The 15,313-nt window shown below is 30.1% G+C and overlaps 1 protein-coding gene across 9 annotated transcripts in view; it reads left to right on the top strand.

Annotated features, from left to right (window-relative positions):
- Positions 1-15,313, top strand: part of LOC130902217 (CUGBP Elav-like family member 4) — a 1,507,660-nt gene that overhangs the window by 1,295,776 nt on the left and 196,571 nt on the right. For all 9 annotated transcript variants that reach the window (XM_057814156.1, XM_057814160.1, XM_057814158.1 and 6 more), the window contains one exon: positions 10,420-10,468. In XM_057814156.1, coding sequence (XP_057670139.1) covers positions 10,420-10,468 — 49 coding nt within the window. The remainder of the gene's footprint in view (positions 1-10,419; positions 10,469-15,313) is intronic.

The following is a 15,313-nucleotide window of genomic DNA, read 5'->3' as shown; positions in this document are numbered from 1 at the left end:
CATCACTCTTAATTAGTAATATAATTTATTTCAATCAAGCCTTTCTGTATGTTTTGTGCTATTGATTTATTCAGAAAAGCTTTTGCATTTCTATGATTTTAAAGAGGCTACTAAGATGCTGCATTGCAATTTAATATGGAATCCCAATCTATCTCAGTTTGTTTCCCTTTTCGAATTTCTTTAATTATGGAAACCTTTCCCCGTGGGCTGTCACTGTCGCTCCAACCCTTCAAAGATAAAGAGAAATGATCAATTACGGCTGCGGTCGTGCCTCGGGAAAGGGTGCGTTCTGTTTAATTGAATCCGAGTTGAATATACTTTAAAAAATCTTAATTCAACCTGTTTGACTGATTGATGATAGGGATTATTCAAGTATTTTAAATCAGTGATAGGCAGCAATTCAATGCGTCTAATTGAGAATTTGCCATAAAGAATAGGTTAAACTGTAAACATTTCTAAAATTACATATATCATTTAAAAATGGATAAAAATATGTGTGAGCGATATTTCAGCTATAGATAAGATCAATTATAAGAGTTAGTGGTTTTTGACTATTTCAGTACACAAGTAAGGTTCTTTTGATTTACTACGCTATATCTGATTACTCTATTACAAATTTCAGCGGGAACTATATAAATAAATATATGGTTTTGCTATAAGTGCATCCATATCAAGTATTATAGCACAATTAGTGATGAGTGATTTTGATGAAACTGCTCAACGTAAATTTAATAAATTCTGGATTGTGATGTCCAACTACTGAAGAGCAAAAACTGCATCAATAGAAAATAATTATGCGACGAAATTTGATCGTTTTTAAAGAAGAATAGATATAAATTATTCATAAGTGTAAAAATTAAAATCTCTCTTTGTTACATTTACAAGAGTAACCTCTAATTATTTTAGTGGTAATTATAGCAGACCACAAAACTATTAAAATATTCCAGAATTTGGAAGCTGAAAAAACAAAAACTGGATTTTATTTTAACTCTATACAAATAAGTAGAAATTGGTGGGATAATCGTAAAAATTTATCAAATTCGATGTAAATAATTTTAATTGTTTTTTTTTTGGTATTTTGAATTTCATGTGATAGTTTTTTTTATCAGTTCATATATAGATATCAATACCACGATATATTTTGATAAATATTTGATAAATCAATTTAACCACCAAGTAATTTATCTATCAATATATCAATAATTATGCAGGAAAATATATTTGAGTATATAAGAATAAAATGAGAATTATTCCTCCAGATTATATGAGCATAGAAAGAAAAATTGTTTCAGCATGTCGTATAAGATACGACTTAAGGGCATAAATATCGAAAATAGTAAATATCTGAACTTGAATATATTAAATTATTAATCACAGACATATTGTCATTTGCACAGGTTTGTACCGAATTTTTCCAAACAAAATTTGAATGACATAACTTTGGTAAGAAATCCTACATATAATATCACAATTCACAACATTTGAACCTACTCGATCGAACAACCTTTGTCAGTTAGCATGACTGTTATTATTATCATGTACTTCCTAAATCCACATGACTGTGCTTATAACAAGTTGGGATCGTGCATTTTGGAGGTGCTTGGAAGTATATGAACCTTCAACAAAATCTTGCCAGCTGTTTAAAAATTGAAGACATTTTGAATTATTAGCCTTCCCTGATTTCGCTTCAATAATTAAATAGTAAATTGTATCTTAACTGGTTATTAAATTAACAAGAATAAATCATGGATCAGCGTTTTTGTATTATACAACATTTAAAATACTTTAAGTCTATATGTCAGCTTCTCATGGAATTTTAACAGATAACAATAACAACGTCAATATAATAATAACAGAACTATCATTTTCACAATGAATTTATCCTACTGTTACTGTTACTACTTGTTTTGTATATAACTTTTTATTATTCACATTGTTTCTTTTGAATAATTTCTAGAAATGTCTATTTATTGATTTGTTTCGGTTCTTTCTTTTCTAGAAGTTTTCAATATTCTTTTGAAATATAGCCGTTGAGTTCGTCTATTATAAATACTCGTAGTGAATTAGCAAAGTAATCGAAGAATTCGAATAAATTATCTAAGTTCGTTAAATGCTAGTAAAAAGTGAATTATTACAAATTAGTTGAGTGTAGTGTATAGTATTTAAATAAATTAATAACCTAAGAGACGTGTTTATTAATTAACCCCACGAAAGAAATCGCATAAATAGATAAGAAATTCATTACATTACCATTACGAGGATAATAATTGACAAAACATATACGGGTATAAATCATTTTTCAATACTTTAATAAAACCAATGTTATTATGCTAAAAAGGTATTACGTTTCATAACAAATATATACCATAATACTGTAAACCAAGTGTTACCATAATGGATGGATTTATATTTGTTTATATAAAACATTAAATACGTGCATTACATAAATTATTACTAATTCGAGAAGCATTTGTTTTGAAAAACTGAAGTAATATCGATATTGTTTCCAGGAAGATAAATTAAATATGTTATTATAGTATCATATATTTCACTGATATGTGTGAATTTTCATTGCTTTGTTAACTGGAAATTAAAAAAATGTTTTTTCCTTTAAAAATATACCAAAAAATGTATTGATTATACATCTTATAATGACGTTGAAAGATTTTTAATGTAAATTCTAAATAGCCACGAAAGAAATATTCAGTTTCAGATTTTTTTACAGTGTTGTGTAGTAGTAATACACAGTGTGTTATGTATGAATTCACCATAACAAAATTCCAGAAAATTCATTCAAGTAGAAATAAAAATTATTGAGCATACAAATTTTGTATGCTTTAGTGTGGATTAGTCAGCTATGTGCATGATATCGATATCCAGTGCAGCTCAAATTTGAAAGCAAAATTTATTTAATTTTTGAGATTCGTGGTGGGATTGTTAGACTAACAAGTAGGAAGCTAACATAACATTTGAATTCATTTAATACAAAGTACTGTTTTTGGCTAGCAAACATTCATTTCAGCTTTGAATCCACTGTTGTAGATTTCTCAATGTCAAGAATTGTATCAAAACGCATGAATCCAAGTTTGGTAAGAAACTAGAATATGGAAATATTTGTAATTTGTCAATAAGGAACATGATCTTCGTGTTTCATATTGATTTTATAGGCCTTTTTACTACAAGTGTTTCATTGAGAAGTTCGAATACTTGTTTCAGGATCAGAGTCATAGTCGAACTCTAAACTCTAAAAATAATTTCTGCAGTAAAATTAACAAAACAACAGATGGATTCACTCAGTAAAAATATTAATTTTAAAGGTTAGTTATCAAATTTGTCGACTTTTCTCTGCAACATGCATAAATGCTACCTAAAAATGATTATTACTATAGAAGTAGAAAAGAAAATAGGAATGATTGCGACTTGAACCTGGGACCCTCCCGCATCTGATTAAATCCGTTGTAAATAAATCGGTTTTAAATTATATCGTAAGGAACGATATAGATATGATTTTGATTAACTATTTATTATATTGATTTATTTAAAATATTGAAAACATCATTGATTTATTAAACATAATTTCTGTGAATTGAATACGCAAAATATCATGAAGCCTTTTTAAATTGAACAATTAAACAAATGAACCACAACGACAGAAACCTTGGTTTAAGGTCGTGATCATTGAAACAACATGAGAACTCTTCACCTCATATATATTTCAATAAATTCATCAATTCCCTTCCACAGTACTTCGATTTGCTTACAAAAACATACTTGTTTATCATAATAACCTTGGTACTCTGAATTATTATCATCATCTTCAAGAGAAAGCTCCAAATAAGATAAGTAGAAAAGAAAATTGGATTGAGCGCGACTTGAACCTAGGACCTCCCGCATGTTAGCCTTATAGACTAGCCACTACGTTACGGAGACCTTGATAATAATTTTCTTTACGCACTACTGCTTAAAGCATGTTTCTTTAAGCACTAGTGCGTGGATTTAAATTTTACGCACTCTAAAGTGTGTCTAAAGTATGTACTTTACGCAGGATAGCAGAAAAAAATCTTTTACTTTGATTTTTCTCAACAAGGTAATTTTGAAGTACTAAACAGTAACCTTTTAACAACGGAACAGCTTTCTCTATCCATTTAAGATATTTTTTGTGGTTGATTTCCATTTTTGAAATGAAAATAAATGTGTAATACTGCTAATGACAGTCTGTTGATCACAATTTATTACAGTTTCTTTTCTTCCCTATTTCAAAAGTGATTTCGTCTACACTTAAAAAATGTTGTATGATTATTTGTCTTTGAAAAAAGAATAGTAAACTCATTTTTTTCTAATACTTCAGTTTCTATTAATTCGTTTTTGATTTTCTGTCTAAAAATCCGAATTGTATATAATGAATTAAAGCAAGAAATTTCCGTGATGAAACTGGTGAGAACAATGTAATATGAAATGAACCACTTCAAATGGCATAACATTCTGATATTAACTTTCGTTGCTTTATGAATTAAATAGTGCAAAAAGTTTTCCTAATTTCAATTTGCTAAGAAAACACGAGGAACTAGAGAAACCGAGATAGCGGCAGACGGTAAAAAGAACACGTTGAAACGGGTTGAACTCGTTCTACTTCAAAGAACTAGTTTAGACATGATTTATAATTCATTTGTTGTCTTTAGGATGACAGCAGTGCTAAGCATGCTGAGGTTTTAATATTTAAGAGAGAAATGCCGCTATCTCGGCTATGTAAGGGTTTAGTTTAATATATTATGAATATTGATGAGACGAAGGAAAGTTTTTCCGATGCAGAGGAAAATTAGCAGCGAAAAAGGATTAAAGCTGGCATCTGAATAACAAGTAATGGTTTCACTACAACAGATTCCACAACATCCATAATTTTTAATAAGAAAAATTTCCGAATACAAGTTTATCCTCTTAATAACAACTAATATATCAAGAATAGGATGAATAGATAATACAATCAATTAAAAAACAAAACAGAAACGAAACATCTTTTACCATAAGTACAAGGACTTCTCCAACAACTATCGCAATTTCAATATGAATGATATTTGTACCATAATACATTAACATGATCCAAATATTCCATTAAATTGAAATCTGAAACACCAAAAAACAAAAGAAGTAATATTATATATCGAGTGCTTTGTACTAATGGTGATGCTGTCTATATAGGGCAGACATCTCAGTATTTAGAAAATATACTAAAAGGTCATCAATACGATAAAAAAAAAATAGAACTGGATTAACAAACAACAAACAAATAATTTAATTAATGAAAGTCACGTATTTGAGATGGAAAAACAAATTTATATTTTTATTTGATTCTTATGTCGATATTCATGATGTAGGTAATCGATGATTAATGTAAATACGTAAATTGTCACTGTTAATATCATATATTGATGAGTATTAAAAAAGTTGAAACGTCAAAATTTTTATCTGTCTTTCAAAAATTTGAAAAAAACTAATTTCATAACAGAAGAGACCAGAAATCAGAAAAATTAAAAAACATCACATTTACAGCATTTAATAACTCAATTGTAAACAATTTTCATCTATTTCTTCTTAATTGTAGCAATCTTTTTAGCTTCGTTCCATGGCTTCTCAAAAACTTTCCTTATCACCTCGACCCATGTTTGTTTTGGTCTTTCTTTGTTTCTTTTTGTTGTCCTTTACTTGTCTTAAATTGTTCATTTTCCTTAAATGTACCAACTAGCTCAACTGCCTCCTTTCAATGAATTCTGTGACAGGTATTACAGCTTTTTTCTAATATTATAATTTCTAATTTTATCCTTTCTTCTCATACCTTTCATTATCCTCAAATATTTCATCTCCGTAGGTGTAGTTTACTTTGTTGTTGCTCATTTAGTACCCATAATTCTTAGCCATATTTAACTATGGTTATAGTTCAAAATACTTACATTTTGGTTTTTCTTGACACTTATCTTTTATTAATGAACCAATTTATCAGAGCATAGGATAATGTTGGCATTTCCAATTCTTTTATTTAGTTCCGTCTTCAGGTTTCCATCTTCTTCTAGATCAACTCCTAGATATTGATCTACGTTCACCATTTCTTCGCCTTTTATACGTATGTACATTTTGTAAACTCCGGTTTGTATTGTAGTTATCATCATTTTCTTTCTAGTCATTTTCACTCCATTTTCTTCTACTACTTCTTTCTATATAATTAAGTTTTGTTGTGATTCTTTTTAAGTCCCTGTTATTAATGCTACATCATCAGCAAATGTACAATCTGAAATTTTTATTCATCTCTCTTTCTCTCTCTTTTCTGTTCGAACTGAAATTATACAAATAAAAATTAACTAGTTTCAAAGTTATTGAAATACATATTCCTTGACTATTGGAAAAGTATGATTTTTACTTGGACATTGCTCAGTTTCTTTATCTCTCATTCTAGATATTTTCTAAATTACAATGTTTTCGAAAGGTTTGATTGTTGAATTGCTACTTTATTATAAAGGAGCAAAAATTTCAGTAGAAATGATTTGGGTCCAGTAGAATGATTATATCTACTGTTTCGAGAATAATTATAACACATATATCCTTGATTTAAGAGTAATTTTTGAATTAAGATATATAACGCGTAAAAAAAGTCATTATTTTGAATATTTATATGACGAATGAATGTTTTGATTCCAATTCTCACCCAATAATTTCGGATATTAAAAAAAAGTATAAATGAGGTTCCCAAACAAGAGTAACTCCTTTTCCAGCAATTTTCATTTATAAGTTTTGCCGCATGCAAACTTATTATTAACAAAATAAATAAATAAATTAGTGAATTCCATCCTAATTTGTTAATGATTCTCCGTTCATTAACACTGTAATAAATCCGACGATACAATAAACAAGAACAAGTGAAATATTCGTTACAAAGTGTAGTTTACTTTCTTAATTATCTCAAAAAGTCATCAAAGCTAAGATGAATTACCTAAGAAGTAGGCACATCTTTCGTAAATTTTGCTAAAGCAATTTATAAAAGTACTTTTAAAATATTTGTGAATAAACTAAGCAGTATGCTAAAACAGACAGAACAAACTTTATAACTTTTCAGAGAGAAAATGTTTTCCCAATTTTCTCGAAGATATAACGAGACCCGTTGCAGACTTATGTAAAGATTAGTTGTTTAGTCAAGCATTTATCTTTCCATTTTAGTTAAATCTCATCAACAATTTTTTTATCATTACCGGGAAATAGTTCACGAGCAGATACTTCTGATTAAATCCGTTTTAAATAAATCGGTTTTAAATTATGTTGTAAGAAACGACATAGATATTATTTGGATCGAATATTTATTAAATTGATTTATTCAAAATATTGAGAACAACATCACTGATTCATAAAACATAATTTCTTTCATATAACATATATTTTAACAAAGTCATAAATTCTCATAGTTTACAGTACCTCGATTTGCCAAACACATTCTTATTTATTATAATAATCTTGGTACTCCAAATTATTTATGAAAATGATTAACATGTGAGTTACCTGTATCATCATCTTTAATTGAAAGTTCCAAATGAAATGAAGGAAGAATATGGAAAAGAGAAGAGATTTACAACATCAGTAATTAAAAGCAAAATACTGATGAAACAATGTTTGAGGTTCATGTTTAGAATGGCTTGAGGGAAGCAGATGAAAATATCTGTTATAATAATCAGAAATTTATGACTCTTCTTGCAAAAGGTCCATAGCCTTGTAATTACTCGCCACTTCTCTCTGTCCCTTGCTTCCTTTCTTTTTCTCTGGATGTTTCTCCCTCTAAGGTCTTCCTCCACCGCTTCCCCAAAGCGTTTTTTTGTTTACTTCTTTTCTTCTCGCCCTCTGGTATCTTCCATGCAACTCGTTTCAAAATACTTTTTTCGTCCATTCGTTCCAAGTGACCTAGCCATTGAAATCTTCTTGTCTATATAAACGCTCTGATTGGTGCCTCTTTGGAAAGTGTGTAAATTTCATGGTTTGATCTTCTTTTCTATCCTAACTCTGTCTGATTTCCTCCAAACATTCTTCTTAATATTTTTCTCTCCCAGATTTACACTGTTTGTTTAGTTTTATTCGTCATTATAAGTTTCACAGGCGTATGTCAAGGTAGGTATCAACATTGTCATAAATTATTTCATAGATTTGGATATCTCTTTCGATGTTGATATTTTTCTAAGACTACCTGCACCACTGTTATTTTTACCAATTCTTAGTTCGATTTCCTTTTCTTATTGGCGTTTATTATCTAGTAGTACACACACATGGATGAAATTTTCTACTTCCTAGAATTCTATTAACGTCTATATACCATGAAATTATTTTTTGTCTTTTGCTACTTTTCTCTTTATTTCTATAAACTTTGTCTTGTCATTATCGAAGTGTAGGCCTATATCTTCTGCTGCTGTTATAAGTTGTTTTGTCGTTTCTCCAAGCTTTCTTCTGTTTCTTGCCACATCATCGGTATAAGCTAAGCATTGGTGACATCTATAACATATCATGCTCTTTCTGTTGTTATTGGTTCTTCTTTCTATGCCTTCCAAAGCTATATTAAATTGTACCGTTGATAGGAGATCGCCTTGTCTTAATCCTTGGAGTGTTCTGATTGAAAGGTTCACTTTTTTGTTATTAATTTATATCCTATTGGTTGTTACCTCTAATGTGATTCTAACTATCATATGCTCTTTTGAAATCAACAAAAAGGATCTGTGTTGGTATGTCATATTCATAATAACCAATAATCAGCTGTTTTATTATAAAAATTTGCTCGAATGCTCCTCTTCCTTTTCCAAATTCCTTGATACTATTCTAAAAATTTGTCTGCATATATTTACAATATTTTCAAAATTGATGCGAGTATTTTATATGTAACGTCTAGCAAGGCTAGCCTTCTTGTAAATGGGTAATATAATGACTTTTCTCCACCCTTCTGGCGTTTTCTCTGTTTCACAAATCTGACAAAATAAATTGAAAATTTCTTCGTTAAGCTGTCCACCGCCGTGTTTTATTTGTTCTTTTGCTACTCCATTATCTCCGTGACTTTTATTGTTTTCCATCTTATTGATCAGTTCTTCAACTTCTTCTCTGTTAGATAGGGCTGTAAACTGTTTTTCGAGGTTTACTCCATTTTCTATTTCTTCGAGTGCATTTTCATTTCTATCATTTTCAATCTCAAGTATATTTTCGAGATAGTGTTTTAATCTTTGATAGTGTTTTTCTTCATCGTAACCTACAACGTTTCCTTCTTTATCTTTTATATAAATAGCCTATACCACGTTAATTTTGGAACACTAAAATCAACGAGTTGAACTGAAACTATTACTAACATTAGTATTAGATTATTCAAATAAAATCTGATTCATACTGACTATGAAAATACTACTAAACATTAAACAAACATCTTAATAAAAAAATTTATGGAAAAAGATAAGATAAGATATTAAGGTCAAACCCGTTTTCTCCATATCGAAATGAAATTTTTCCCTTAACACTTGATAAATTCTTATGTTTGAAGATTCTTCTCTCCCTAACATTTGAAATGATCTTTAGATAATAATGAGTTATTTAGACGTATTTACCAATAGTCCGGAAGCCAGCAACAGAAATACTTGACCAAGCTCCTCTTAAGAGATAATTAGTAGAATCCATCAGAAAGTTTTATAATAAAACCTAGTAAACGTCAGCTGCGATGAAACAAAATAATCAGATGACTATACGTCAGTTGGTGCCACGAACATGAAACAAAAATTCATTTGTTCAGTTATTTCCTTTCAAATAAATATTATTTTTTTGATGATATGTAGATGTGAATAAATATATAAGTCAGCTGGGAAGGATCTATTGCATCAGCTTACCAGGTTTTCCTCGACTCCCTGCTAGCTGATTTTTTTTTATATATCACAGCAGGATATCAACAATCTGCTAATAAATTTTCAGCTGGAAGGAAATGACTGAATTTCTGTCTTTTGGCGTGCATTGGAGGCTACTGCCACTTATCCCACCTACCGAGCCGCAGCTGATTTTCACTAGGCTTTGTTACATAACTCTCTGATGCATATCACCAAATTTTTTGAAGCGAAAGAAGTGGTAACTCTTTCACTAAATGATGACATATATTGCTCATAATGCTAGAGAAGTGATTTTATTATAGAATACTAACATTTTCAAACAAAAATTATCATTTTTCCATTTAGTCGCCAATAAATATTCAAAGCCTAGATATTTCTACCGAGAAAACTTTATTATGTTATTTTTGAAATAACGCCGAATTTTTGAATATACAATTCTATGAAAATCTTTACAAATATGTCGTTATTTTATAACAATGAGTGTATATTTAATGAGAGTTTGATTGTAAAAAGTGTAATTGTGGTTTTCTTTTTTTTCCAGATGAACCGCCCCATCCAAGTGAAACCAGCGGACAGTGAAAACCGCGGAGGTAACTCTTTTGTTTAATTTTGTTTTAAAAATTTTGTAAAATGAAAAAAGTTTGTCTTAAAAACGGATATCCAAGAATAAAATTCCAAAAAACATTATTTTCATTGTTTTTTAAATAGAAATTCTAGCAGTATTTTGATTACATTGAATCGATATAATTAAATAGATATGAAGGAAATTTTAAATAGAATTAATAATTTATAGCTCATTATTCAATGTATTATTACCCTCTTTTTATTATTATAAAAAATGATTATTTTACATATTAGAATCAAGTATACTCAAAAAGAATATTTCTAAGGCTCGTGGAAAGGTCCCGTGCGTGCCATTAACCAAATTAACAAATCTAATCGAGGAAATAACGCACTAAACTTAGATGCAACAAAGAGCTCTCGATTAGAGAAAGCCTCTGAAAACTTTTCGAACAAAAATTATGAAAAAGAAATGAAAAATGAATTTGTCCAGTGAAAATTACATTTTAAAACATACATCTCGAAAAGTTATGAAATTTATGATTCAGAAAATATGGCCGGAAATGAAAAATTTCACTATTAAAGATTTCCAAGGTCGCTGAAAACGAATGTAATGATAGCGATGATCTGGTACCTGGTGTTTCAGGTTTTTATGTCTTCTCCTGAAGCCCCGTGAAAATTTGTTCAGAAATCGGTTCAAATTTATATATCCTGAGTATTTTTTAGGTTTCTAAACTTGAATATTACAACAGAACAAGTGTATGAGGTTCTCATTGTTGAATAACTAGTTGATGTTAATTTTAAACTATAAAAATTTATTTATTTCTTACCAAAAAAATAATTCAATATTAATGCTTTTGCTTTATTATTCTTCTGTTTCTTCATTTTCTTGTATCCTATTTCATTTGTTTAGAGTGCAGTTTCTTTGGCAGAATATTTAGGATGATCGGTGGGCAAGACAATTGTATCAAATTTCAGAGGTATAGTATTTTTCCAGTTCCTATCCTCAATCATTGGGATTCAGCTGCATTGATACCCATAAAGCCACATTTGCACTTGTAAGTAACCTGGCTTTAAGTTTATTAAAACGATATCGGTACCTGGTAGATCATTGCCGCCGAGATATTTGTTTTCAGCGATCTTCTAGCACCCAGAGACGACGTCGAATATGTCGGCCATCCTGGGTATCAGGTACCTCGTAGACCTTTTATGTCAGATCAGTATAAGTGTGTTCAGCAAGCTCCAAACCCCCTTCTGCAACCTTTATCGAAATGAATTATTCATTTTTCGAACATTCGCGATGGAGCTTTTAAAATGAATTTTTCCCTGCACAACTGCAATTTTCATTTCTTATTCACAATTTTCGTTCATAAAGTTCAATGAGGTCTTGCTTTATTTCTACGGTCTTACGATTTCAAGAAAACTATCATAAAACTGTAACTACCTTACAAGATCAGGACGAATTACGAGCAATAAGCTTAACATTTCTGTTATTTTGATGTTTTAACAATGACTAAAACTCCAATGTGATAACCTACCGACATTAAAAATTAAAAAATATACATAAATTGAAGCAACTAAGTTTTGTTATGGTAAACTAATGTTAGATCACCTGTATGGTATTTATATTAAAAATTGTAGAATTTTTCCATAACCTTTCAGAAAGACACTAATTATACTTGATATTTGTACTTTTAGATTATAAGGAAAAATCTATGAATTTAATATAAAATAAACTATAATTTCAACTTGATAAATATCAACGTTTGTTTTGGCGTTTAAACGTATCTACTTGTCCTAAATGTTACACGAAAGTGCATGTAAGCCCGATAAAAGATAAAAAATAACAGCTGTACAATAATCGATGATTTGAAGTGGTATTTGCGTTGTATAATGTGTGAACAGAACGTATGTATCTGACACATACATAATATTCAGCTTTATCATTTAATTTTTTCATGACAGAATCGATATAGACAATTAAAAGTGGACAAAAATATTCTATTTCATTAGTAATAGTATGTTTTTGATAATTTCTAATGATTTAGTTTTTAAAATTTCATTATTTATATCTATTTTTTTCTGTTAGTTCATGACTATACAAAATGTGACATGTACAATAAAAAGTTACGAGAACCATGTAAGAATCTCCAGAATTCATGCGGCATTAACAAATGAGAAGCCAATAATAAATCACCCAAAATAGTCTAGAGACTAGAAATGTGTATAGAAGCTCTAAGTAGTGGTACTTTGAAGGAGTTCCAAATAAAATATGAATAAGTTAATTCTAGGCATTTTTTAAGCAGTGGATGAAATAAATTGATAATATTCATCCTGTAGCTGCTATAAATGTGTAGTTTAGTTCACAAAAAATTTGATAATGTAACGCTTCCTATGATGTAAAAGCATTTTTAATAATTATTTCTTTCTAAATAAGTTATTGTTTCCACTATATTCTAGAAAAAAAATTGTCACTACATTAACAAAACTAGGATGTCACGAAAGTCACTGTATGACACACTAACAGAACACTATTCAATAGAAAGTTATTTGCTTTAAGAAAATATCTAACTTTTTGATATAATCTCTTACATTCTACACCGATAGTTCAGTGAGTTTTCATTTATTCCAAACCATCCGAAAAATCATTTTTCGGTTTCACTGTCATCACCTCTTCATTTGTAAGAAATTGCTTCTCATCAAGCTGGTTTTTTGAGTTAGTAGTAATCCGAGGGAGCAAAATCAAATGTATATCATGGATAAAACAATAAATCGCAATGGATTAAAGCTATTTTGATTGCGATAATATCAGTTGAATGGCAGGCGTATTGTTGTGATGAAAGAAAACTAATTTCTTTAAAACATGTGATAGGATTTTCTTAAGTTCGGCATTAAAACATTAGAAATAATAGATCAATCAAGAATAATATTGGCTAGTCATCATTTTCACCGTCTCTTTGGCGGAGAAAACAAATTTTGCTTTATTGGAAGCACGTCTGTTAAATGAAGTGCATTGTGTCGACTGTATTTCTACTTTAAATCACTTGGATCATGATTATAGATATTGATTATTTATACAAATAATCATTTGATCGGCGGTAACTAATCGCGGCACCCAACTTCCACTTCCACAACGAAGAATGGCAATCGGCCATATCCCAGGAACGGTTTATATTACAGTTACAAGGATAAAAAATTATAACAAAAGTGGCCCACAGAAACAAGTGGAAATTAGTTTCAGAATTTTATGTCCACTATTAGAAGGCGTATTTGAAAATATAATAATAATAGCTAAATACCTCTAATGGGGTTGCTCCTAAAACATGTTTTCGTTGGGATGGATCAGCCCCCATAGTCTATGTCTACACCTTGTCGCTTATTTTCTGCCACTACTCCCTATTTCCTGTCTTTTCTGGCCAGTTTCTAACCAATATTCTGTTTAGGTCATCTTCCACCTGTTTTAACCATTTTTCCTAGGCTTGTCGCGTAACTATCTTGTTTAACATAATAGATCTTTATTTGGTTCCAAGTACTATGTCAGCAGCGTAAGAGATTATTAATCCACCACTTGAACTCAAGCTTCCTTCGTAGACTAACCTCATTATGTTGAATAGTGTTGCCGATAATGAATCGCTTCGCTTTACTCCTTTATTGATAAAAACTTATCAGCTTTTGATCGGTAATAACCAATCGCGGCACCCACCTTCCACTTGAAAAAGGTCAATCCCCAATAAATTACATCGATATCTCAGGAATGGATTATTTTACAGCTACAACGATAAAAAATTATAATTAAAGTGGCCCCAAGAAACACGTGATAATTATTTTCAAAATTTTAGGTATACTACTAGAGGCGTATTAAAAATGTAAAATTGGAAAACCAAAATTTTTTGTAATACCATAATAATACTATAATCGATTTTTTCAACAAATTCTGTGCATCTTTGAATAAGATGTGGGGGAGAGTGAAAATCTTGTTATGAAATAAGACCTGTAAATCCGAAATCTATCAATTCTGAGTAATTCAAATGGCAATTTGGATACTACAGGACGTTGTTTCGTATGTTTTAGATACTGTGATTTCTCTTGATAAATTTTGATAGGAGCATCAACACTTATGTGGGTATTTCAAAAGTGAATTAAATAGTAAAAACCTCTAGAAGATATCTGTGTGTCCCGACAAATCTTAGGAAATTTGTCTTCTAAGACGACCCGTCTTAGTTACTCACTCGGTACTTAACCACTCTCCAATTCGATGACTACTTTCAACTATTTTGTCACTAAATGTTTAAACCTTGACATAGGACGACAGCAATTTCCCACTGCTATACGAGCGTCGTTCGTACCAAATTATTCGACCACTTTTCCCAAACTGCTTTATGTTTATGAACCGAACATATAGTAAGACACATTCAACAAAGGTATTTAACTTCCCTATTTACTTGGCATTCACACATTGTCACTTGAGATATGAGCATACTTAATTAACGTAAATAGCAGTCAGTTGTCATTCCCATTCCTTCTCGCTCATGAACATATTCTCGTAATTTGCGTAAGAAATACGACGCGTGTATCCGACTTAATAAAATCGTTTAGAAATATCCTCACTCCAATCTTACATTCCACTAGGACATTATGCACATTCTTCTCTACTCACGTGTAATTGATTATGTACTTAGTTATGGGGACGTTGTGTTGTTCTGTGACGACAATATAAAATAAAATTGATTATCTCATGTGTATTAATAAATTTCATTGCGAATCGACATATCAACAATTCCGTTTTTCACTTCTACCATAGATGAGAAGAGAAAAGAATGCTTCATTGTCAAAATATTATTAATAATTTGTAGACAAGCGCTTGTAAGAAACTA

This window comes from Diorhabda carinulata, chromosome X (assembly GCF_026250575.1).
Source record: "Diorhabda carinulata isolate Delta chromosome X, icDioCari1.1, whole genome shotgun sequence".
Lineage (NCBI taxonomy): Eukaryota > Metazoa > Arthropoda > Insecta > Coleoptera > Chrysomelidae > Diorhabda > Diorhabda carinulata.
Note: the sequence above shows the minus strand (reverse complement) of the source record. Positions and strands in the feature narration are given on the sequence as shown.